The sequence below is a fragment of the Hoplias malabaricus genome, chromosome 2 (assembly GCF_029633855.1).
Source record: "Hoplias malabaricus isolate fHopMal1 chromosome 2, fHopMal1.hap1, whole genome shotgun sequence".
Classification (NCBI taxonomy): Eukaryota; Metazoa; Chordata; class Actinopteri; order Characiformes; family Erythrinidae; genus Hoplias; species Hoplias malabaricus.
Window position 1 is genome coordinate 18,542,912 of NC_089801.1, and position 23,194 is coordinate 18,566,105.

Here is a 23,194-nt window from a genome sequence, read left to right on the forward strand (position 1 = left end):
AGAAGAAAAAGAAGAAAATTATGAACCTAAACCCAAACGTTGTATAAAAGTGATCCAACATTTAACCACTAGATGTCACACAAGAACACGAGCATCTCAGCCCAAAACAAATGCTTCACATTCTGCCACGCACCCCCCCAATTCATGTTCAGCATGTTGTCCAGAGAAAGCAGCTGCTAAACAGATGAGCTCAAGGAAGCAGTTCTATTTGTTTGTCAGAGGCGTTTTAGCTGACAAACGTTTTTTTTTCAGTGGAGAAATATTTGGGAAAACTGCATTGCTGCCTACAATGCTCTCTTGTCTCTTTGGAAAAGCCAAACAAAATGTTAAATAGACAATATTTTGACCTGCCAGGACTAATACACAGCCAGCCAGCCTGGCAACAAATACAAAAAGCAGAGAACAACACACACAGAGGGTGTGTAATTCATTCTCTGCTTAGGATGCCTTTACATCTCAAAAATTTACAAAAACGAATTAGTCTGCTGCTGTAATGTTTAAAAAAGGTTGGATATAGCACCTTTACTACAATCCATTTAATTTTAGGATTCATTAGTTTTACTCTTCATGTTTAAAACTGAACCTGGACAAAGAACAGATCCAAAAACTCTTACCTGTTGGTAGCTCTGCTGCTGAGTCATGGTCGGAGGTACCAGTCGGGGTTGACTTGAGAAAACATGACCATCGAGGTACAGAGGGGCAATATGGTTACCTGCAGAAAGTGTTCAGGATATTTCAGAATAATTATAAAACAAACTCCCAAAATGAACAGGAAAGACTCACAAGAGGAGTTTAAACCTGAAATGTTATGTCAATTAATGCCTAATGTAGCGAGCAGCTCACCTTGCATGGAGACAGATGGAGCAACGGAAGCCACAGGCATCGGAGGCATAGAGACTCCTCCAAAGGAGCTGTAACTGACTCCACTGGAAGACCCAACGCTGCACGGGGGCTGAGAACCGGACCCCGCTCCACCGGGAGAACCCTGCTCTGGGAGAGACTGGGAGTTCTCCCACGCTTTACGAGCAGACTCCATCTGTAGGAAAAACATGGAAACAAACCACACTGAAAACATATCGCCAGGATTAGTCTTAAGTCTAAACATAAGGTTTCGTGACTAGCTTTTATTTTAAAATTTTAATGCTGTGGCCTCATTACATAAAAACAATATATTTGTACATCATTTATACTATTCCTGCTTGCTTGATGGGTAAGAGGTCTGTGTGTGGTTCACCTTGAGTGTGAGGTCTGTAGTGGGGAAGGATATGGGGTTGAGGTTGATTCCCGCCTGGAGGTGATCTCTGCGCAGCATTGGAATACCCTGAGCGAGACCAGCCTAAAACACACACACTTCTAATTTTAATTTAAAATAATCTAAAAATGATGTATTAAATGTGCTATGTTTACCACCTCAAACACTGAAACCCCCATCTGTAAATTGTTTAACCCAAACTCACACATATTTTGGATACAATATTATCCTCAAGAACAGAACAAATCCACCAGTCTTCTGTAGCTTTTTCCTAATGGAGCTCATAACGGATGCAGCGCCCAATAAACTCTTCACTTTTCACACTGCTTCATGTTTAGGTTATTTTTTTGTTGAATAAAATACTACACAGAAGTTACCATACAATGAAGAAAGAGCAGAGAAATGTTTGCATTTTTAATGACTATTATATCATTACATGAAAATGCTTTTCAACATTTATACACCTAAACCTAGGAGCAGAATGCAAAAATCCTTCCCAGAATTTGGTTCCAAGTGCTCCGACTCGTTAGTGTGTGGTTCGAGATGAGAAAAGCCAAGCAGTGGGAACAAAATTGTGGAGAGGATTTTTACCTTAACTCTTGCCACCCTTGGTTGATACATTCAGGTAGTTTGACAACGCCATACAAGAAACTGTCAACCTCCTCTAGAAAAACTGCCAGACAACATGAAGCACTTGTAATTTGACTGTAAACGCACGTTTCCTGCGAGAGCATCCTGCAGTTTGGTGACTGGGTTGGAGACGGCCACAGGAGTCGAGCCGGGAGGAAGGCTGAAGTCCGAGTCCTTTGCGCTGACGCCAAACTCGATCGGTGGAACTGGGATGACATTTTCCACGTGAATGTCCACTCCATTCACAGGAGTGATGGGACCCTCCAAACGCTCCACACCTTCAGAACCTTTCCGGTTCTTTAGCGAACGCTCATTCCCGATGGGGCCAGGTTTGTGCTCCTTACTCTGCTCTGGCCCTGCGTCAGAATCCTGGAGGAGGATGTGTCAAAAGGCGGTTTCAAAATCAGATATTTTTTTTTAATGGTGTGTGTTTCCACAGCACACAGCCAACACTAATTTTCAGAGTCCTAGACTTGTTTACTGACACAGGTTTCACAATATGGTAAATAAAATCTAGTCAAAGGCATATTAGTGATATCACACTGTGCTAAAACTGTTACAAAATTTATGAAATTCAATCACAATATAATCAAGAAAAATGACTTAAAAAGGTTCTACCTCTGAATTCGGTTCACTCCCAGTGTATGGCACCTGCTTTGTCCAAGAGTCTCCACCAGACGACTGAACTGTAAGAGCTAAGAGGACGAGAAACCAAAGTTAATATCGAATATTAAGGAAAATGACTATTCTGAAGGCATGAAAATCCTTCTCAGATGGCAGGACCTGTTGTACCTGAGCTGTTGGTCTCCCAGATCTCAGTGCCCAGGTTACTGGTTGAGAGACTCTCCTCTGGCTGCTCCAAGGACATGTTCTGCTTCTTAGCGAAGCGCGGAGGCATTTTTGAAGTGATTGGCCTGTTCTTCACAGCAACCTAGAAGCACACAATCAATAACCTGTAACCTTCCCCATAAAATGAATGTGTTTCAGCTCATTTATACCCACATACCTAAAGTAGGGATGGGCGGTATCCACATTTTGCATACTGTCATACAATCTCAAAATATTAACATGGTGGGGTGGGGGTCGAGTGAAGGGTTTTTCGGCGCTGTGCAGTTCAGCACAGCTCAACAGTGCACAATGACACACGTGTTGATGTTAAAAACCCATTTTTGAGAGCAACTTTCTGTTCCTCCAGCACCAGTCACTGAAAAGTTTGAAAATAAGTCAAATAATATCTACACTGCTTGCAGCTGGCCAGCTAACAGGCACTTGTGGCTTTTCCAGTGAACTGAGGCTCAAATCACACATTTAGAGATCAAGCCTCATACCTGTGAGCACAAAGTCGAGAGAAGGGTGTTGCGGTGGGCTGTGGGTTTGGGTTTTTCCCCCACCCTTTTTCAGACTGTAATGTCACCAGTCAGTAAGCTCCCACAGCACCCCCTCCCTGTGGCTCTCGTAAATGCACATAAATGAACTCTTGTCTTTGCTTTGTCAAATTTATGGTGTTCCAAGTAAAACTCTCAGCCCTCATTTAGAGATACTGTCCACATCTTTCAATACCGCTGTAAAAAATATTCTATATTGTAATTCTAATTATCGTTATACCGTGCAAACCTAGTGTAAAATCCTTTTTGAAATGATGTAACACACCTGTGCAGTTTGCTCCTTCCTCCTTCTGTCGTCTTCCTGTGGACGCCGCTGTTTCTTGGAAAGTGTGTCCTGGAATCCCTCTGGACTTGGAATGGAAGCACCTGAATCGCTTTCAACTGACAGAAAGATGAGAAAATTAGGAAAAAAGAAAGGCACCAAATAAAATGTTTTCCCATCCTTCTCCCTTATTAGTCTGGTGTCATTTTACAGGAAGCGTGTTTTTGCACAAGCACAGGAACAGAAATATTTCTGAAGGATGTGACTTACTTGAGTAACTTTTCAGTTCGTACTGAGAGAGGGGCTCTGCTCTGGGTTTCAGCTCCTTCTCCAGTTTCTTCCCTGAAGATTCAGTAGTGCTGGTGGAGAGGTTTTCTTCAGGCTGCTCCACACCATACACAGACCCCGTGTTTAAACCTGGACCTGCGTCTTCTGGACTCCTGCACATTAACAACGCACTTTCATTAATCATGGCACATGCTAAGTTGGATTTATTTCCACTGTCATGCTCTGGTGAGCAATGAGGGAGTTTCTGAAATAACAATATCAGTACAATGAAAAATGGGGGCTGTACTACTCTCTACTTCATGCATTATAACAAATCCTATACTGGTTTTTACCTTCTGCAGTTAGGCGAAACTCCGTTCTGCCAGCCATCATTTCGGTTTGATGAGCTGCCGCTAGATGGTGTGTCTGTGGAGCGGTTCATTTTGCTGCTTTCCAAACAGATGTCACTCTTGCGATTCTGGCGTTCCACTAGGGGACGCTGGCTGGAAAAGCTTCTCTTAGACAGCTCTCGCTTTTCAGAGCCAGGTTCGCTGTGGCCTGAATCTGCTGCTGTCTCTCCATGCTGAGCTCCTCCACGCTTCTCTCTCCAGTCGTTGAAGTCGCTGTTTTCTGAGCCAGTTTCCCAGTCTTCCCCCTGTTGGCTGAAGTCCTGCTGCTGCCTGCCTCCGGAGTACTGACCCGGCCAGTGGTCTTCACCTTTCGAATGACTGTGCCAGGGGCTGGAGAAATCTCCGTTGATGTACTCGTCGCTGTTCCACTGGCCTCCAGGATCTCTCTCCTGGCGCAGCCTTCTGAAGCGTGGAGGTTTGTCTTGGCGAGGAGGACGTCTTCTCCTCAGCGGTCGGTTATCAGGATTATCGTTATCTAGGCAATAATCCCCTTCTCTGTCCTCCACACCGTTCTCCACAAAAGAGTTGGAGAACTTGGGTGGATACTTGAGGGCATCTCCTTCCACTGGTTTCCTTGAATAAGAGTCACTCACAAAGTTGTAACCGTTTTCATGCAAAGAGCCACCAGAATATTGGCTTCCTCTACCTCTCCACGTCGAAATGTCCCTCGATACGAATCCGCGATTGTATCCGGTGTTGAGGCGTGGTGGAAGAGATCGCCCGAAGCCTCTAGCTTTGGACTTTTCCCTTGCTTCTCCGGTGCTCTGGTCGTTGTTATACACTTTGTTGGACCTCCACGAGTCCCTCTCAGCCCTTTTCGAGTCTCCACCCGAGGAATAAGCCGCTTCTCCGTTTTCAGAGCCTTTCTGTCGGCGACGTTTGGGCAACTCCTCATACTCTGATGCTTCGCTCAGAGTCTCACTCACGTTCCTTCTGCGCGGTTTTCCTCGTTGCAGATCTTCGGTTTTGATGTACTCCCGTGTTCCACGCCCTCTAGCTGCACGATGGCTGTTCCCGGAGTTGTAGGTTCCCCTGGAGTTGTCCGTTCGTCCTCCTCGAGTACCTCCTCTCGAGTTAAACTCTCTGAAGCTTCGTCCACGGCCTCGTCCTGCTCCTCTCACTCCAGCAAATGCCTGCTCTTCGTCGATGAATATCCAATTGCTTCGACGTGAAGCAGCAGGGGGCTCTCTATTTTCAGAGTTTTCTTTAGCCTGGGGTTTATTGCTTTCCCAGCTGCTTTCTTTATTGGATTCCTCACTTACTTTTTCAACTTTAGGAAGTGCTGGCTGCTTATCTTCAAGGGATGGCATTATTGGTGCTGGTGCTGAGGATGGATGCCTATTGGTTAAAGGCTGGATGTCCTTTTTCAGGTCATACACATTGGTTAGTACCTCTTTCTCTAGTCTATATGGAACAGGCTTCTCTTCTGGTTCTGCTTTGGGCTTCTCATTCTCCTTATCTTCAACCTTCAAAGCTTTAAGCACTGGTTTCTTGATGGGTCCAGTCCTCCTCAATGTTCTTCCGCTAGATTCAGATGGCTGACCAATGCTGCTGGATCCAGGTTCAGACCACTGACCTAGTCCACTGCTCTCTTTCTTCTGGGAACCCCCTTTTTTCCAGAAATCCGTGTCGTAGCTCTTTTCTTTGCCTTCACAAGCATCTTCACGGAGATCTGTGCTCTCTCTCTGGGGTCTAATAGCAGAGCTCTCTTTCTGGTGCTCAGTTTTGGAGTAATCACTCTCTCCTGTGTTTGAGTGGCTGTGTGCTGACGGTTGGTGACCATCTTCGTGGCCGGAGTCTCGCTGAGATGACAAAGAGACGTCAGAACCGCGACACTGGCGATAAGACTGGTGGTGAAGGTCTTCCGCAGGACTGTCCACTCGATCCTCGTAAGAGTCCTGCTGAGAGCAGGATCGATCACTCCTATACGGAGGAGAAAAAGGAAGACCACTTCAGAACATTTTTCAGCGTGATTTAAGAACCAGATTTGTCTGTTTTTAATGAACAAGTATCGGATGCTTGAAAAGAGCAACAGTACACAAACACAAATAAATGAAATGCACTAGCAGTGACCACCTATCGTCTGTGTGACGGTCATTATTGTCGTGTTGTCTCTGGTATGGAGGAGTGAAACTGCGAGTAGGAGCGAATCCATCTTGGCTCCAGACAGGGAAAGGCTCAGCAGAGGGCGCTCTCCTTTCCTGGTGCATGCTCGGGTGGCTCCCCTCGTCCGAGGCAGAGCCAGGACTGTTGAGGCGATCCTGCTGCAGGACTGGCTTCATCATTCCTGCACAGACATCAAATAAAGTAAGAAAACCCAAAACTAGACCTACAGAAGATTGCACTACAACTCTGATTGAACAAATGCACACAGGGAGTTCTTTAGAAGCTCTACAATTGGCTGAGAAGTGACATTTTGTAAAGTACTTTATATTTTACTAGAATTTTAGTTCCACATTCTTGAAAAAAACCAAACACTGAAATAAGACCAATTTTAATTTGGGCTGAACTTCATTCTTACTCTGAATCTGGGAAGTACTAAAGAACCAGGAACAGTAAATGAAATGTCAGCTGGAAAAAAAAAACCAAAAAAACAATGGAACGGAAGGGATATCTGGTACACAAATATATATGTACATAAATAAATATGATGATCCAGTGATGGCAACCTAAGCAAAGCGGACTGCAGGGAGAACCCGACAGCAGTGAGTATGCCGCAATGTTTGGACTGTCCTTGAACAAGGTGAATTTTTTGTCACTCAAAGTGTATTCCCCTTCCGGGAAACGTCTTCACTGTTTGTTGCCTGATGCGTTTTTTCCTCAAATAAAATTATTTTCTCTGCTCACAAATTCTGAGTTGGATCCGACACCATAGATTACGCCATATGTGTGTGTGTACACACACACACACACACACACACACGTGTAAATATATAATCTCCCAATGGCAAATTCAAATTATTGGTGGTGTAATCAAGGAAAATGCTAAATAAAAGATGGACAGTTCCAGAAATGAATAAATATTTTTTTAATTAAACAACAATGATTTAATTAATAACTACACTATTACACAATGCTTGTTTTCAAGTATCAGTATCTGCATATACAAAAATACTCATGCTTGTACTTGGTTGGGCAAAACACAGTATTTATGGAACCCTAAGCTCAGTAATTGAATCAGGTTTGCTGGGAGCAGGGCAATATGCAGGGCAGTGGCCCACCAAGACCAGGACTGAGAAGAACTGTGATAATCTCACCAGAGGAGTGGATGCTGGGAGGGTAGTAATCGATGGTGGAGCGGCCTTGGGTCACTCTGGGGTCCATATAGGGAGGCATCATCATCCAGCGTGGGTCGAATCCCAGTACATGAGGAGGATAAAAGCCTCGTTGTGTGTGTCCTGATCCAGACTGTTGCCACTGCTGCATCTTATAAGCTTGCTCCTGTAAATAACAGCAATGTGAACATAAGACATTATCCAACAGAATTAAAAGGTATTTAAAAATCAGTAAGGACTGTCCAGAGAGATTCCATTTCAGAAATGAGGAAATGCCTTAAAAGTAGGGATGTCTCAATTCTGATCTCAAAGATTGGTATTGGGGCAGATCACAGCATTATTTTACTGATCTGTATTGGCTTAACGGTGCTCGATCTTAAGTCTGACTCTGTTTCCTCTTGAAAGCAAACTCTCACTCCCTCCCCATCCTCCTCAAGCTGGTCATGACTGATGTGAATATTCCCCCCAGCACCGGTGTTTCTGAAAACTAGCACGCTTTGTTATTGAAATGTTGTTGTGATCCGACTCTGCTGGCCACTGCAATCAGACGTCATCACTTCCTGCAGCCGTCGTTTCAAATTAAAAGTCCTATGCAGATTTTTATTTTTTTTTAATATAAAAGTCTGAAGCGACAGCAGTAACTCTGCGGGACTGAACCAAACTGTTTTTTATTGGTTGTGAGTGGGTATTAAGCTACTCTAACATTTCACAGTGGTATTGGGATTATATTACTCGTTTTGATATGTTCTATTTTTACTGCTGCACTGGGTGGAATAATGAGCTCTTTGTGAAGACACCATTTGTTTAAAAAAGAAAAAAAACAAACAAACAAAAAAAAAAAAACACGGCAGCTTGGGTGCAGGGAATTTCTTTATGTGAGAGATTTAGTGTAAAGCTGACTTTAATAATTATAATGTACTTGAAGTGTGCACTGTTTAACAGAACTACCTAGGAAAAGTATCGATCGGGACTCTATTTGCAGACATTCAATATTACAAAGGGCAAAAAAAACTTGATCTGGACATCACTACTTAATTATTCACAGAAACACAAGGGTCTCATATTTAATCACTATAGTTACAGCCATTTGCCACCAAGACTGCTATATGCAAATGAGTTAGAGTCCTCTAATTCGCACTGAATTCACAGCATGCAGCTATCTGATAACTACTCCCAGTCCCGGTCAAACGTCTGCAGTTGACATCACTTGAACTCAGACAGATTTTCACCAGACCACATTTGGGACAGGACCAAAATATTAGGCTTTGATCAAAGCTCCGTCTCCAAACCCACTGCATGATCTTTCCATGCATCACAACAGTAGCCACGCCCACTCATCTTTGAACTCTGCTAAGGCCGTCCTCTCTCATCCTGACTCTGATCCCAGAGAATTACAGGCTCTACATCCAGGGCTCGAGGCCTTTGAAGAGTGCAGCTGTCTCTCACCTGCTGCTGCTGCTGCTGCTTTTGGAATCGAGGAGGAACGGCTTTCTGGTGCCGGCCAAAGTCTGGGAGTGGAGAAGTGGGCTCCGCAGAATCGTCCTCGCTTCTGTAGCTGAAACCATTATCTCTGAAATCCTGACTGGACGACTGGTCAGAGGACTGCTCCGCCACCTCTGTGAAAGTGGGAGAAGGAGTGAAGCAATATGAGAGAGGAATGAGGAGCAAACATATGACAGAGGTTTCTTAGAGAGTAAGAATACCCTAAATTATAGAGTTATAAGCACATCCAGACTCTGCATCGTTGTAGCGTGTTAATAAACTGATGAACATCGCTCAAATGGCAGATTATTCTGTGCACTGCTTTTTCAATTGTAGTGCTTTCAAACACATTGTTTTCAGTGTAGGAGAACTAGTCTCCATCTCTATCCCTGGCTTTGAAGCAGCTATCTGCATCTCGCAACAGCCCACTGGACTCCGGCTCTGACTGTAACAAGTAGCTGAGGTCAGTGGGTAAAGTCAGGCGTCGTTTACTTGTCACATATTCCCTTGTTTTTTGGACTGAACACTGCTCCACCCCTGGTTTTCACAGATCAGTTTTCCTTGTTACACATTTGGCTTACGCTGGAGGAGATTTGTGTAGGCCACCAACCCAAGGAGCGTTTGAACCTTTTCAAAAACCCTTCAGGGGAATGTTACAAGCTGCCGATCCAAGCTGAGATGTGTAGGTTCCATGCAGTGGCACTGGAAATTCTCAGAGCAGCTCTCTAGGCTTAGGCACGTTTCACTCAGCTGTCTGTTTACAATAAGGCTAATAAGCGTGTTGGGTGACATTAACATCCCGTCCGCGCACACACCTGCATTCCACACCCTAACATGCATTTTTTTAAACAGTCAGAGGTGGGAGACAAAAGTTTTATATACACTTAAACACATAAATATATGTAAACATTTCTAGACAGAACCAGATAATGGTCAAAGAAACTTAATCCTTTCAAAGCTTCACATGAAAAACCTTTTCACCTGGTCTATATCTCTGACATTAAACTGACTGAAAGAGAAACTGAACTGAATCAAAGTTCGAAGTTATAAACTGTACCAGCGTTTACCTTTAATGCTGTACTGCCAGCTGTCCTGGTGAGTTTTGGGCAGATCTCTGCCTGGAGACTGAGACAGATCTTTATTTTCTGTCCCCTGTGATTCTCTCTGTGCCTCTCGAGCGGGTCTCTCAGTTTTGCCAAATTTCTCGTCCAGTTTCTTGAGTTTCTCAGCACATGCTGCGAGTCTCTCCTCTCGCGCTCGTCTCTCTTCCTCCTCTCTCCGGCGCCGAGCTCTCTCCACAGCCTCCGACAGCTCGGCAGAGACAAACTTCCCCCGAGGAGGAGCCGAACGCTGGTGATCTTCCAGATCTTCCAGACACTCGCTGCTCTTGTGCTGTGGCTAGCAGAGAAATTTGAATAAAATGTAGCAAATTGAACAACATACTGAGCTATTCAAAACTACTTAACCAACAAAAAAAAAAAAAAAAAAAAAAAAAAAAAAAAAAACACGAGGGAACGACAGGGTGGGAACATCTTTAACGATACTTGCACTCTGCCAACGTTTACCACTTATTCTACAGGAAGGCTCCTCTGATGCAAACTCTGAAGTTAGCGAGAATCCTCCCAATGTAAGATAAAACCCAGTTCTTACCTGTGTGTCTGCAGAGATGTATCTGCCATTGGTTTTCCTGGAAGGAAGAGGATCGTGCTGGTGATAAGAGTCTTCCTCAGGCTCCTGCGGATACTGACCTTCTCCTGAACTCATGGAGCACTGACGTTCACGGCGAGACTCCCACTCAGCCCTAAGGATATAAAAAAAAAAATAATATAAAAAAAAAAACAAAAAAAAAAAAAACACAAACACTCACCTTACCTTCAATGTTCTCTCAAAACACTTATTTTATCTGAATGTCTGTGTCAGGGCTGCACAACAGACCCACAGTCCCAGGGCTTGGGACAGGCACTAGGACCAGACAGACAAGCAGGAGAAAACCTACAAAATCCACTCAGCTTTGAATAATTTTGACTTTATATATCTTTCTAATACACAACTAATATTTAACCAAGACAAATGATTAATTAACCAACGGATTTTTAAAATATTGGAAGGCATAAAGAATTATCACACACTGAAAAACACACCAGATCTTATTCTTGTCTCCAGGGCAATGATCGTCTTCATCATCACTGAACTTGAGCTTCTCGCTGTAATCCACCTCCTCGTGGAGTCCTAGGAAGGTAAACATCAGCTTATTAAAACGCCCAACTCTCCTCTTTCTCTAGCAGCATATAACTGCTGCTTTATTCCAACTTATTTGGAGATGTGTTGAACAACTTTGATGCTACAAAAGAGGGGAAGTGTATTACATAACACTTTCTTTACTAACAAAAATATCTGTATTACACTTACATAGCGCCTTTCTAGAAACCCAAGGATGCTTTATAAGCAACAACTTTCTCAATCCAACTCAACTTTCAATCCAGACACAAACACAAACACACAAGAAGCGGCAGCCAAACGCACTCAGCATACTCTCAACCATAACCAAACAGTTCACCTGGAGGACTGCATCGGGCACTAGGGTTTCACTCAGGAGTCCACATCTGTGCGTGCGTGCGCACACACAAACTCCTTTATTAACACATCAGGACGGTTATTACAGAAGCCAATTCACCTAACCTCTGTTTTTTGGACAGTGGGAAGAACATGGAAACTCCACCCAGATGGGACTTGAACCCAATGTGCTAACCACTATGCCACCCTCTGTCTTATAACGCCAATTTTTTTTAAATAAAAACTGGCCCTCAGGTACACTGCTTACTCTGGAATATTTCATTAGGATCAAATATAAACATCTCTTCTGTTCCAGTAAAAATAGCAACAACCAAAAGAAATAGAACGAAAGGGACAACACACAATATCTTAAATGTATTTAACCATTCAATCCACCTCAGACTGGTTGTATTTGAACCGTAAAATCTTTGCTAACGGCTGATTGTGTAGCTTTTTTCCTCATTGTTTTACATACAAATGCCAGAATATTCGTATATGTATATAAAACTAAATTCCTGAAGAGTGACCTTACCTGCCCATCCATCCTCACAGTCGTTATCCAGGTCGTCCAGGTCCTTCAGGTCGTCTGGGTTAATGATAGCAGGACGAGGAGCACGGTCTCCCTGGCGATGGACAGGCCGCTGCGAGGGGCGCGGGGGCATCCGGGCAAAGCGGTTTTCCCTCCTCACATCTCCACTACAGACACAAAGAAATCAGCATTCAGAGACATGTACTGACATTACCCCCAGTCCTGCATTCTTACAGAAAAGGCACCTTGATGGGCTAACCCCAACTGCTGTCAGAAGAACCGGGTGAACAGCGAGCGGCTCGTTATCATTTAAGGAAACAGGCGCTGAAAGCAGGCGTTCTGAACAGAGCTGTTTACAAAGGGGGAGAACGCTGCTGTGGGGTTCGTACCAAAGAAAGTCACAAAAATTTCATCAAGGACCAGAACTGTGTTCCCTTGAGGAAAATTGGAACAGGACATCATCTTTAAAGCCTAAATAAACTGCATAACTACACAAACCCCCAACACAATCCAAAGCTTCGACAGCTGTGTCTTCTGGCAAGTCTCTAGTAGGTCCTACCTGCTTCCTCCCCTCTAAACTCTCCACAGTGAGAACACAGACCCAAATACACCCAAAGGACTGCATGTACAGAATGACAGTACTGAATGTAAGACCTTGAATTCACTTCTATGGGCACAGACACAGCCCATAGAAGGCGACAAGGTTTTGACGATCCTTTACGCACACATAGCATGGGTCATCACAAACCAACTCGATAACAACCCTTGGGTTTGTGTGCGGGAATGCTATATATAAATCCACATTTTGCTAACAGAATAAAAGTGAAACGGATAAAGGTCTCGAGGACCACGTTTGAAAAAAATCTCTCAAAGATAAATACAGAGTACAGAGAAATCTTCCTAGAACATTTTCAAAAAGTTTATGAACGTTTCCTTCTAAAACTGGGGTCTAGATTTGTACTCCAGTCTCATTTACCAAATCGCTTTCTAAAGAACATTTCATGGATGATTCTACACACAGATTTATACATGAGCCATAGTTCATTAAAGAAATGTGAACATTTATCTCTTCCACATCTGGAAACCCCATATAAATAAATACCATACAGGTAATAAACACTCTGTGCATTTATGAGTTACTACACTTAAGACTACTACACCCCCCCCCCCCCCCCCCGGATAAACGGATCAATCCCCAGGACTGGCGGGAACATCCATGGGTGAAGTGCCCTTGAGCAAGGCACTGAACCCCCAAATGCTCCCCGGGCGCCAGGGGATAGTTGCCCATGGCTCTGGGTGTGTGATCACAACCCCTAGTGCACTAGTGTGTGCGTGTTTACTGCCACAGATGGGTTAAATGCAGATGACACGTTCTGTGTCACAGTGATAAGTAATTGCACATTTTAACCATGATGGGGAAAGTCATGATGTGGAAGGGATAACAGTACAAAAGGAACTGAGAGTTGGTATCTACTTGACAGGCTCAGGCGGAGCAGTGAAAGATGGTTTAAAGATGGGTCTGGAGTCGAAGCGCATGGGGGCGACCACAGCAGCGGAGCCATGCTCAGAGGAGCCAGGGCCATCTCGAGTCTCTTTAGGGCACATCTGTGGAAACGTAAACAGACAAACACAAATGCGTTGTTTTTTTTTTTAAACTGCAGCTAGATCACTTAAGCCTACACAATAGTGTTTCTGGTTTATTTTGTGTACACATTCAATGCTTACGAAAGCAGGCAGCATGTCGTGGTATGTGGTGGTGGAGCTGTGGTGGAACTGGTACTGCAGGGCAGAGGGAGCTGGTCTGCGCAGTGGGCGGAGAGACGGCTCTTTTGGGTCAGGACACGGAGCTGCATTGGCATTAGAGGAAGTGGATGAGGACGAGGAGGAGGAAGAGGAGCCAGAGGAAGTGTTAGAGGGAGGCGGAGGTGGAAGAGCAGGAGGAGGAAGAGTAGCTGAGGGTTCAGCCGATACGCTGCTCTTTGCCTCCGTCTCGGAGGAGAGGGCGGGCGACAGAGAGAGGGGCTGAAGATTCCTCCCTCCCCCCTCCCTCCAACTCGTTACATCTGAGGAGGGAAAGGAAAAAAAAGACCTCATTAGAAACCAGAGGCAGATACAAAGAGTATCACAGTTTGTAGTATGTGTAGTTATCCGCTGTATCAACTCTGGTGTGAGATTTGGCATAAAGGCACTCACTCTGAGGGCGGAGGCTTGGTCCGGGCCCATACGACGGATCGAAGGCGCTTTTTTCCTTGCCAGCCTTGTCCTGTTCTCCTGCTGCTTTCAGCGTCGGAAATTCCTCGTGAGAGAAGGGCTGCAGTCGGCTTGAGGCCCTTAAACCTGTGACACCGACAACAGAGGGTGAGATGTGGGACTTAATTTGTGGTTAAATCTTCACAAACCCCACATTTCAAAATGTTTAGATAACCCAGAAATCTTACTAACTGTAAATACACTGTGATTAATAGCCAAGACACATTTGATCCATACACCAGATAATAGTAAGCGGCTGAGGTCAAGTCATTAAGAAAATCTGAGGCTGAATGAAAGGTGTAATAGATTTTCCCTAAAAGATCTCATCAGTTACAACCATTTAATTTCAATACATTTATGTAGAGGCCTGGAGCCCACCAACCCACACACTGTGAAACAAGACCACAGTCAGTTTTCTGTGCGCTGCCGAAGTAAAAAACAACATGGGATGAAATGAGCCGTTCTGATACTGATCCCCTTCTGACGTCAAGTGCAGAGACGCTAGAATTACCCCGCCCCCTCGTCTGAGTCTGTCCAATCACAGCGCTAGATTTGCATTTATGTGATAGAGCAAAGATGAAGTTAAATGCAGCAAAAGAGGCAACGAGTGAAGAGAAATAAGAGCACTGAGGAAAACCAAGAAAACAAGAATGGAGAAGAAAGAACAGAGTGAAAATCAGAGCTTCTGCTCCTCGCTCCTCACTGCTGTGCGCTCGGGGTCTGGGTGAACAGCGAGCGGCTCGTTATCGTTTAAAGAAACAAGCGCTGAAAGCAGGCATTCTGAACAGAGCTGTTTACAAAGGGGGAGAATGCTGCTGTGGGTTTGGTACCAAAGAAAGTCACAAATTTCATCAAGAACCAGAAATGTGTTCCCTTGAGGAAAATTGGAACAGGACATCATCTTTAAAGCCTAAATAAACTGCATAACTACACAAACCCCCAACACAATCCAAAGCTTCGACAGCTGTGTCTTCTGGCAAGTCTCTAGTAGGTCCTACCTGCTTCCTCCCCTCTAAACTCTCCACAGTGAAAACACAGACCCAAATACACCCAAAAGACTGCATGTACAGAATGACAGTACTGAATGTAAGACCTTGAATTCACTTCTATGGGCACAGACACAGCCCATAGAAGGCGACAAGGTTTTGACGATCCTTTACGCACACATAGCATGGGTCATCACAAACCAACTCGATAACAACCCTTGGGTTTGTGTGCGGGAATGCTATATATAAATCCACATGTTGCTAACAGAATAAAATTGAAACGGATAATATTATAGACGTTACCATCTGGATCTACTGCCTTTCCGTTTAGTTGTGCCCATTGCTTTGGTCCACCTGTGCTTGTGCTCTGTGAAAAGGTAGAAAAACAAGAGAAAGGATGAATAAATTGGATTAAATACGCTAGTATAAATTGGGGTTTAAATCTATTTAACAGACCAACAAAAGTCACAATTTACCCTAATTTGAAGCAACTACCTCAGCACAATTTAGCGTTATTTACAGCATGTATATACCTTTAAATTCAACCAAGTAATGAAGTTTATTCTGAAATATGTAATAATATATACGTATAGGTAACAAACACTGTGGCATTGATGTGTCTAAATTTAAACAGTGACTATGATGATGCATTTTATACTTCATAGAAATTGTTCACATGTTGTGAAAGCCCCCGGGGCTGTTCCTCACCTCCTGGCTGGCTGCCGGGGTTTGTTTCTGAAGATTTGAGACAGATTTCTGCAAAGGCAGCTGCGGCTGCGACTCCGGCAGCGGTGCTGTCGATGCAATGGAACTGAGGGAACAAAATGAAAATACATGTTTTAAATGAATAGCAATGTATTTATTATTTTTATACAGTCCACCACTGATCGCACAGAGGAGGAGACTAGTCTATCGATATTAATTTTATCAATATGCTTAACTAATCACAGACCAGGAGAATGATATATCAATAACAACAGGCTATCACTAAATCACACAGAGTACAAAAATGTAAATTGAGAGCATAAGTTAAAAAGGATTAAACAAGTAAATGAAGCTTAGAAGACACAGGTTGTGGAATCTAATTAAATGATGTTCTAAGTATTTTCAATGCTTAATTTAACAGAAAAAACTGACTGAAAATCCTCTGCATGAATAATCCAAAAAGAAAGCAAATTTTACACTCACAGAAAATAAAAGAAAAAACAGAGCCTTGTTTTAGACGGTCTTTTTCGTATTCATTCTCACTCTCACACTTTCCAATAGTCTTGTACTTAGCAACACAGCAGCATAATGTTCTCCACCCACCCACACCCCCACACACAGTTACCTTTGGAAAAGAACATCTCTGTCCTTCACTCACACTTTCCTTTCACTAAACTCTCCCTACCTCCTGGTCTTTTGTCTTGGGGAAGAATCATGCTGACGCACCTCAGATTCTAACCAAGGACAAAATAAAATTATATAAAAATCTACAACTAAAGACACTGGAGGAACACTGCATTTCTTAAATATCTTTTTACTACTTCCTTCTCCATTCAGAGACAGAAAGGGCCCCCCCCCCCTCCTCCTCCCCTACGAGCATACATATAGAGAGTTATATGGAGTTCAATCCTTCTCTGTAACACTTATCCAGTTCAGGGTAGCGGTGGGTCACTGGGCGCAAGGCAGGAACACACCTTGGAGGGGGCGACAGTCCTTCACAAAGCGACACAAACTCACACATTCACTCACACCTACGGACACATTTGAGTCTCTGGGTATCCACCGACCAACGTGTGTATTTAGAGTGTGGGAAGAAACCGAACTACCCAGAGGAAACCCGACACAGGGAGAACACAGCACACTCCTCAGACAGTCACCCAGAGGAAACCCACACAGACACAGAGAGAACACACAACACTCCTCACAGACAGTCACCCGGAGGAAACCCATGCAGACACAGGAAGAACACACCACACTCCTCACAGACAGTCACCCGAAGAAAACCCACACAGACACAGAGAGAACACACAACACTCCTCACAGACAGTCACCCGGAGGAAATCCATGCAGACACAGGAAGAACACACCACACTCCTCACAGACAGTCACCCGGAGCGGGACTCGAACCCATAACCTCCAGGACCCTGGGGCCATGTGATAGTGAGACCAACTTCAGTGCCACTATTTAAGTAATCAGCCTTTTTATGTTTCCTTACAGATGTCTGTCCTTAATGACATCTCAAGCAAATACTTCCACTCTCACAAGACCAGGCTCTTACCTCTGCAAATGGAGACACCTTTAAAACAAAATGAAAATGCCATCCTAAACTTCTGTCATTTGTTTGGCTCAAATAACTCCCAGAACATCCCACATGTTTCATCTCTGCTTCCTGCCCATCTCTCTGTATCCCTCCTGAGTAACAGGGGTTTGTCCTGCATGCTGATTGGCTGTTTCGAATGAAGGCTCCTCAAACAGACACCATGTTTATTGCTATGAGATTCCCATTCATCTCAAAACTAGTTGCAGGACTCCTTCCTTATGAATGTCTTTCATTTTGGCTGCTGGGTGATCTATAACCATTTCTTGGGTTTGACGGCTGAGGTGCCATCTCAGGCTCGATTACCACACAACTAAATATCTGCCTGGTGCCCCAGTGTCACACACCTCTTTTGATCGGACTGTTCCTGCTTGTTCGCCCATCCTGTTCCGTCTTTGGGCACAATAATCACGTTTGGATCGTTTCCTTTGTTCTCGGACTTCAGGCTCGGCAGGTGAGCGGGTGGGGGCATGCGCCGGGCTGTGGCCACTTTACCAAGACTCTGCAAGCCATGTCGGGGAACTACTGAGGAGGCGAGGGGAATACAGGTCAACATTAATGAGCCTTACATAAGGCAATGTTTCATTTAATGGTAACCGTTGCATAGCATTAAAAATTTTATTCACAAAATAAAGAAATACGTATGTGTATACATTCACTGTGTTTACAATGGCTGACATAAAAAAACGCTACAAAACCTTTAAATCGTCTAAACACAAACTCATACTTTGAGATATAATATTATGCCCCCGATTTTTAACAGAAGGAATCCTAAAGGTTCATTTATAAATAATGTGAATATCAATGTCTTACCTGTAGTTTTCTGAGTTTCTATTGACTTTCCCTTGTACTTATCAAACAGGCTGAGCGAGGAATACTTGCTTTTCCCATCCTTGGACTTGGTTATTTGTCCCAAACGATCGGACATTGCGATGTAATGTCATCGAGTATGGAAATTTTTCTTTGCGCCTCTTCCTCTATGCCTTCGGTTTCTGTTGAAGCACACACACACAAAAAACACCAAAAATAATGAATCTTAAATCATACGCTCTTCCCATTTGGATACACTTTACAGAATTTGGACACAACACATACATTCAGTTTTTGGAAAGTGGTACAATTTCAGAGGTTTTCTGTCAATGGTGTAAAACAAGCCCCTAAAGACAAGGGTTCAACAATAAACAACAAAACAACAGGCCAAATACTGAGCATTTATTCATTCATCTTCTGTAAGTGCTTCAAGTGTGGTGGGCTCCGTGTCTACCTAGAAACACTGGGTGCCAACAGGAACACACACTGGACACAGCATCAGTTCATTACAAGGCAACACTCACCCAGTTACTCACTCACACACACCCTTTGGACAGTTTTGAACAGCCAATGCATCTATCAAAATGTTTGTGTGTTTGAACTGTGGGAAAAAAACAGAGCACCCAGAAGAAACCCACGCAGACACAGAACACTCCACACTCCTCACAGACAGTGACCTGAGAAGAGGACCCTGGCCAGGACCCAGAGACCCTGCAGCTGTGTTCAGGGACATCACCTTCAGTGCCTTTGCTCACTCTAAATTTAAGCATGCCCAGCTTTAACACACATGTTTATGTTCAACTTGGAGGATAATATTGCTCAGAAATACACACCCCCAATTCAATTAAAGCACGCATATTATGATAAAAGCCCTTGTTCTGTGCAAGTGCACATTAATCTGTGCAATCTGCAGTCCACCAACCCACACACTGTGAAACAAGACCACCTAGTCAGTTTTCAGTGATCTGCCCAAGTCTGAAAACATGGGATAAAACAAGGTGACCAGATTCCGCTCCTCTTCTGTCGTCAAGTGCAAAGGCTTTAGAATTGTCCCTCCTTGTCGGTCAAATCACAGCGTTGGACACACGTTTATGTGAGAGTGCAAAGATGAGGTTAAATGCAACAAAACAGATGGAGAAAAACAGAGAAAACAGGAACGGAGAAGGCAGACAGCCAAGTAAAAATGGTAAAGTTTATTCTTTCATTGTCTGTACACGCTTATCCAGTTCAGGATCGCAGTGGGTCAGAAGCCTGCTCAGAATCACTGGGCATAGGGTGGGAACACACCCTGGAGTCAGTCCTTTGCAGGGCGACACATACTCTCAAATATGGACATCTATCCACCAATCAACATGTTTTTGGATGGTGGGAGGAAACCCACACAGGCACAGAGAGAACACACCAAACTCATTGTAGACCGCCATCTGGAGCGGGCTCAAAACCACCACCCCAGGGCCTGGAGCAGTTTGAGACACTACCTGCTTTGCCACTGTGCCGCCCACATAAAAGACATGGGTAGAAAAGAAAAATGTGGAGAACACAATAAACCACATCAAAATGCCTTCTCCAACACAGGGCTTAATAAAAATATAATTTAATAAAGAGCAAATACTTTAAGTTTTAATCATTATACTCTGGATCATGACAGAGACTAACTATCACAATTCACCCAGTCATTCACACACTCACTCAGTCACTCTCACATACCTGTGAACAATGTTATAAAGCCAGTACACCTACCAACATCTGTGTTTGGAATATGAGAGGAAACCCACACAGACAAGGAGAGAACACACCTCACTCCTCAGACAGTGACCTGAGGAGAGGCTCTAACCCAGGACCCCGAGAGTACCAGAGGCACCACCCCACAGCCACAAAACACAAGACAGGATAGAATTCATATTACCCAGGAATTGTGCTGAAGTAAAACATTTTATAATTGTCCAAATTAAATAAGTAATAAAGGTCTATTTTCGTTGAGTTTACTACATGTACAAGGTTCTACCCCAGATCTGTTCATAAAAATGTCTAACACCGAGCTGAAATTGCTGTATTTGTGCATCCTTTACATTTCTAAAACAGAAAAGCTTGGATTTGTCAGTTTCCACCTCAGTTGGTTTTAAGACATGACATTAATACATATCTGAAGCTTGGATAATACCTGCTGAAATGTAGAGAAATGAAAAGGGCTGCATCACAAAAACTTGACTTAAATCTAAGACGTTACACAGAAATATTCAGAGAAAAAAACATCAGACTGACAACAGCCCACACCAATAAAGGTGTTTACCTCGCTAAATAAGAGGTTAGGCTGCTTTTAGCAGTTGTTTCCGAGTCCAATTTTCCGTTCCACCTTAAATGGTATATCATTTATATGGAAATTTAAGGTGGACTGGAAAATTCCGATAAGTAGCTAGTAAATAGGAAGCCAATTTCAGTCTTACCTTTATTTTAGGGATATTTGGGCCAGCAAAACACGATTTTTGCTGCTGAAAACTTCATAAACACAACAAACAGCAAACAATAATCTTAAAAAAACGTTATAAACTACAATGACAACGATTATTTTCCCTAGATACACAGCCAGAACTGGGCAAAACTGAACAGACCTTGTTCTAGACGCAAATAAAAACACACATATTAACGTTTTAACGCTCTGTCCGCGGATAGCGCGAATGTTACCGGTTTAAACCGTCATCCTGCGGTGGAAAACGGCTTGTTATTTGTCGCCTCTCGTTTCCAGGGGCATAAAGAAGGGAAGATTAAAAATGGCTGCAGCGCCAGAACAAAGCGGCAGTGAGTCAAGGGGGGGGGCAGCGCAGCTTCAGATTAAAAATAAAGGCAGAAATTTCAACCAAACGATGGCAAAAACTCACCGATTCAACGCTTTACTGTCCGTAGGATTCAGATGAGGTGGAATAAGTCCTCCTGGGGGCTAAGTCTGAGAGGATGGATAAAGATTCTCCGACAGATTCTCTGTTTTTTTTTTTATATCTGTTTGCCGTTTACTTGTGTTGCCACACGGCCTGCTGTCGGATGTGACGTGTGTGTCAAACAGTGACCTCTACTGGCACAGCTCAGATATCACATACACACCCGCTATCAATAATAATAATAATAATAATAATAATATAAACAAAAAATATATAAGCAAAATAATAAGTTATTATCATTATTATTATATTAGTACTTCTGCTACTTATATATATATAAGTAGCAGTATATATATATATAACTTTTTATTTAAAAATTGCATATAATAAATAATATATTAATAAATTTAACAGTAATAGTAAAACTACAAATTATGCTAATGCTGAAAACAGCAATGCTAATAATAATAATAATAATAATAATAGTAATATAAACAAAATAATTATTATAAAAAATTAAAGATATAATAAATACTATAGTAATAATGAAAGAAATTATGCTGATGCTGAAAACACTAATGCTACTAGTAATAATAAACATTATAATAATAGCTAAATAAAAATATCAGCAAAAGAATAATCGTTATTATTATCATACTACTACTTCGAACTGCTAAGGAAGAAAACCCAGAAAGAATATTGCGAGTTGCATGTGACGTCACAGCACAGCGTAGACGCCATACTGGGCGGCCACTCGTTACTTAAACACACAACTCAAATAAAACCGTGATATTAAAATGGTTTTATTGTTTCTGTCGACAGTTTTAGTTCTCATTTATGTGTTAAAATTAAATAAATGTAAGTATTGGTCCCTGACCCTTTTACCCACGTCATGTTTATAAACAGAGCTCTGTTCGTCTGTGGAGGAGCTCGGGTCGCGTCCCAATGTAGCGCCATACGGACTACATAGAGCACATCACAGATAATAAACACAGACAGTAATTAGACGCCCATTCGACAGGAAAAGTCGAAACTGAAAAGAGCTCACTGAAAAATATTCGCGCCATACAACGCACTACTACTTTATGACGGGCACTGTGCCCTACGGAGGGTGTAGGGAGACACCCTGGGATTCGCCCTCGGCCTCTCTGCATGTAAACATCTCTTACTGGTCACGTACATGTTCAGACGTGGGGAACTATTTTATTAAACTTTAACCCAAACCAGAGGAATACTTTAGGCGAGAAAGTTTATTGTCGCGATAAAACATTATCCTCCAAGTATCTGTTCACTCTCAGAGCGCAGGGACAGTGGGGTCATATTATTTACCTGTAAACGGGCAAAAGACTGAGACAATGTGTCTGTAGTCACTTACACACTACAACAGGAGAGAAATAAGACGATTACTGAAGCTTGTATATGATCTGATTATTTATAATTCACTCATACTCAGAAGAGCAGAGAAATGCATTAGATACTGACGTGCTAACAGTTTTTCATTAGATCCTATGATGATCTAATGCTAATGTGGCTAACCGTTTTAAGTCCTTTTCTACTTAGTATCTACACAGTACGGTCCTTTACCTCTCTGAAAGAAAGAGGGGGTGGGTTTCTGTGTTTCTGGGTGTTGTAAATCTCTCTCCACCGCCGGGAGAGGAGCTGTGTATGAGATAAATATATCCGTCTTTCCCATCTGTTTACATTAGTGCTGCGTTCTGAAATCAGACACCAAGTCCCCTATATGGCACTCATGCCAAAACATTTACGTCACTGCAACCAATGAATAATAAAATATACAATAGAAATAGTAAACTATGCTGATGCTAAAAGTAGCAATGCTACCAGTAGTAATACTAAAACTACTAGGTAGTGTCTCTGTCACAAAGCCCCAGGGACCTGGAGGTTATGGGTTCTAGTCCTGCTCCGG

The 23,194-nt window shown here is 43.1% G+C and overlaps 1 protein-coding gene and 2 non-coding genes across 6 annotated transcripts in view; all 3 read right to left on the bottom strand.

Annotated features, from left to right (window-relative positions):
* The window catches only part of prrc2b (proline-rich coiled-coil 2B), a 29,005-nt gene extending 7,589 nt beyond the window's left edge, over positions 1–21,416 (bottom strand). For 2 of the 4 annotated variants that reach the window (XM_066651209.1, XM_066651231.1), the window contains exons 1-24: positions 21,271–21,416; positions 18,398–18,576; positions 17,932–18,109; positions 15,990–16,092; positions 15,585–15,648; positions 14,239–14,382; positions 13,771–14,108; positions 13,520–13,650; positions 12,049–12,212; positions 11,105–11,192; positions 10,614–10,764; positions 10,031–10,361; positions 8,928–9,097; positions 7,464–7,647; positions 6,283–6,493; positions 4,150–6,129; positions 3,800–3,969; positions 3,533–3,648; positions 2,675–2,813; positions 2,501–2,577; positions 1,970–2,251; positions 1,235–1,336; positions 844–1,036; positions 615–712 (exon numbers count right to left, since the gene is read on the bottom strand). In XM_066651209.1, the coding sequence (XP_066507306.1) occupies positions 615–712; positions 844–1,036; positions 1,235–1,336; positions 1,970–2,251; positions 2,501–2,577; positions 2,675–2,813; positions 3,533–3,648; positions 3,800–3,969; positions 4,150–6,129; positions 6,283–6,493; positions 7,464–7,647; positions 8,928–9,097; positions 10,031–10,361; positions 10,614–10,764; positions 11,105–11,192; positions 12,049–12,212; positions 13,520–13,650; positions 13,771–14,108; positions 14,239–14,382; positions 15,585–15,648; positions 15,990–16,092; positions 17,932–18,109; positions 18,398–18,512 (5,529 nt within the window). In that variant the 5' untranslated portion in view covers positions 18,513–18,576; positions 21,271–21,416. Of the gene's footprint in view, positions 1–614; positions 713–843; positions 1,037–1,234; positions 1,337–1,969; positions 2,252–2,500; positions 2,578–2,674; positions 2,814–3,532; positions 3,649–3,799; positions 3,970–4,149; positions 6,130–6,282; positions 6,494–7,463; positions 7,648–8,927; positions 9,098–10,030; positions 10,362–10,613; positions 10,765–11,104; positions 11,193–12,048; positions 12,213–13,519; positions 13,651–13,770; positions 14,109–14,238; positions 14,383–15,584; positions 15,649–15,989; positions 16,093–17,931; positions 18,110–18,397; positions 18,577–20,838; positions 21,127–21,270 lie in introns of those variants that run through there. The other 2 variants (XM_066651221.1, XM_066651215.1) reach the window with 2 other exon arrangements.
* On the bottom strand, positions 12,689–12,827 carry LOC136689035 (small nucleolar RNA SNORA68). Its single transcript, XR_010801713.1, has one exon. It is a non-coding gene; the product is annotated as a small nucleolar RNA SNORA68 (small nucleolar RNA).
* On the bottom strand, positions 15,378–15,516 carry LOC136689036 (small nucleolar RNA SNORA68). The gene has a single exon (XR_010801714.1). It is a non-coding gene; the product is annotated as a small nucleolar RNA SNORA68 (small nucleolar RNA).
* Positions 21,417–23,194: the final 1,778 nt, after the last annotated feature.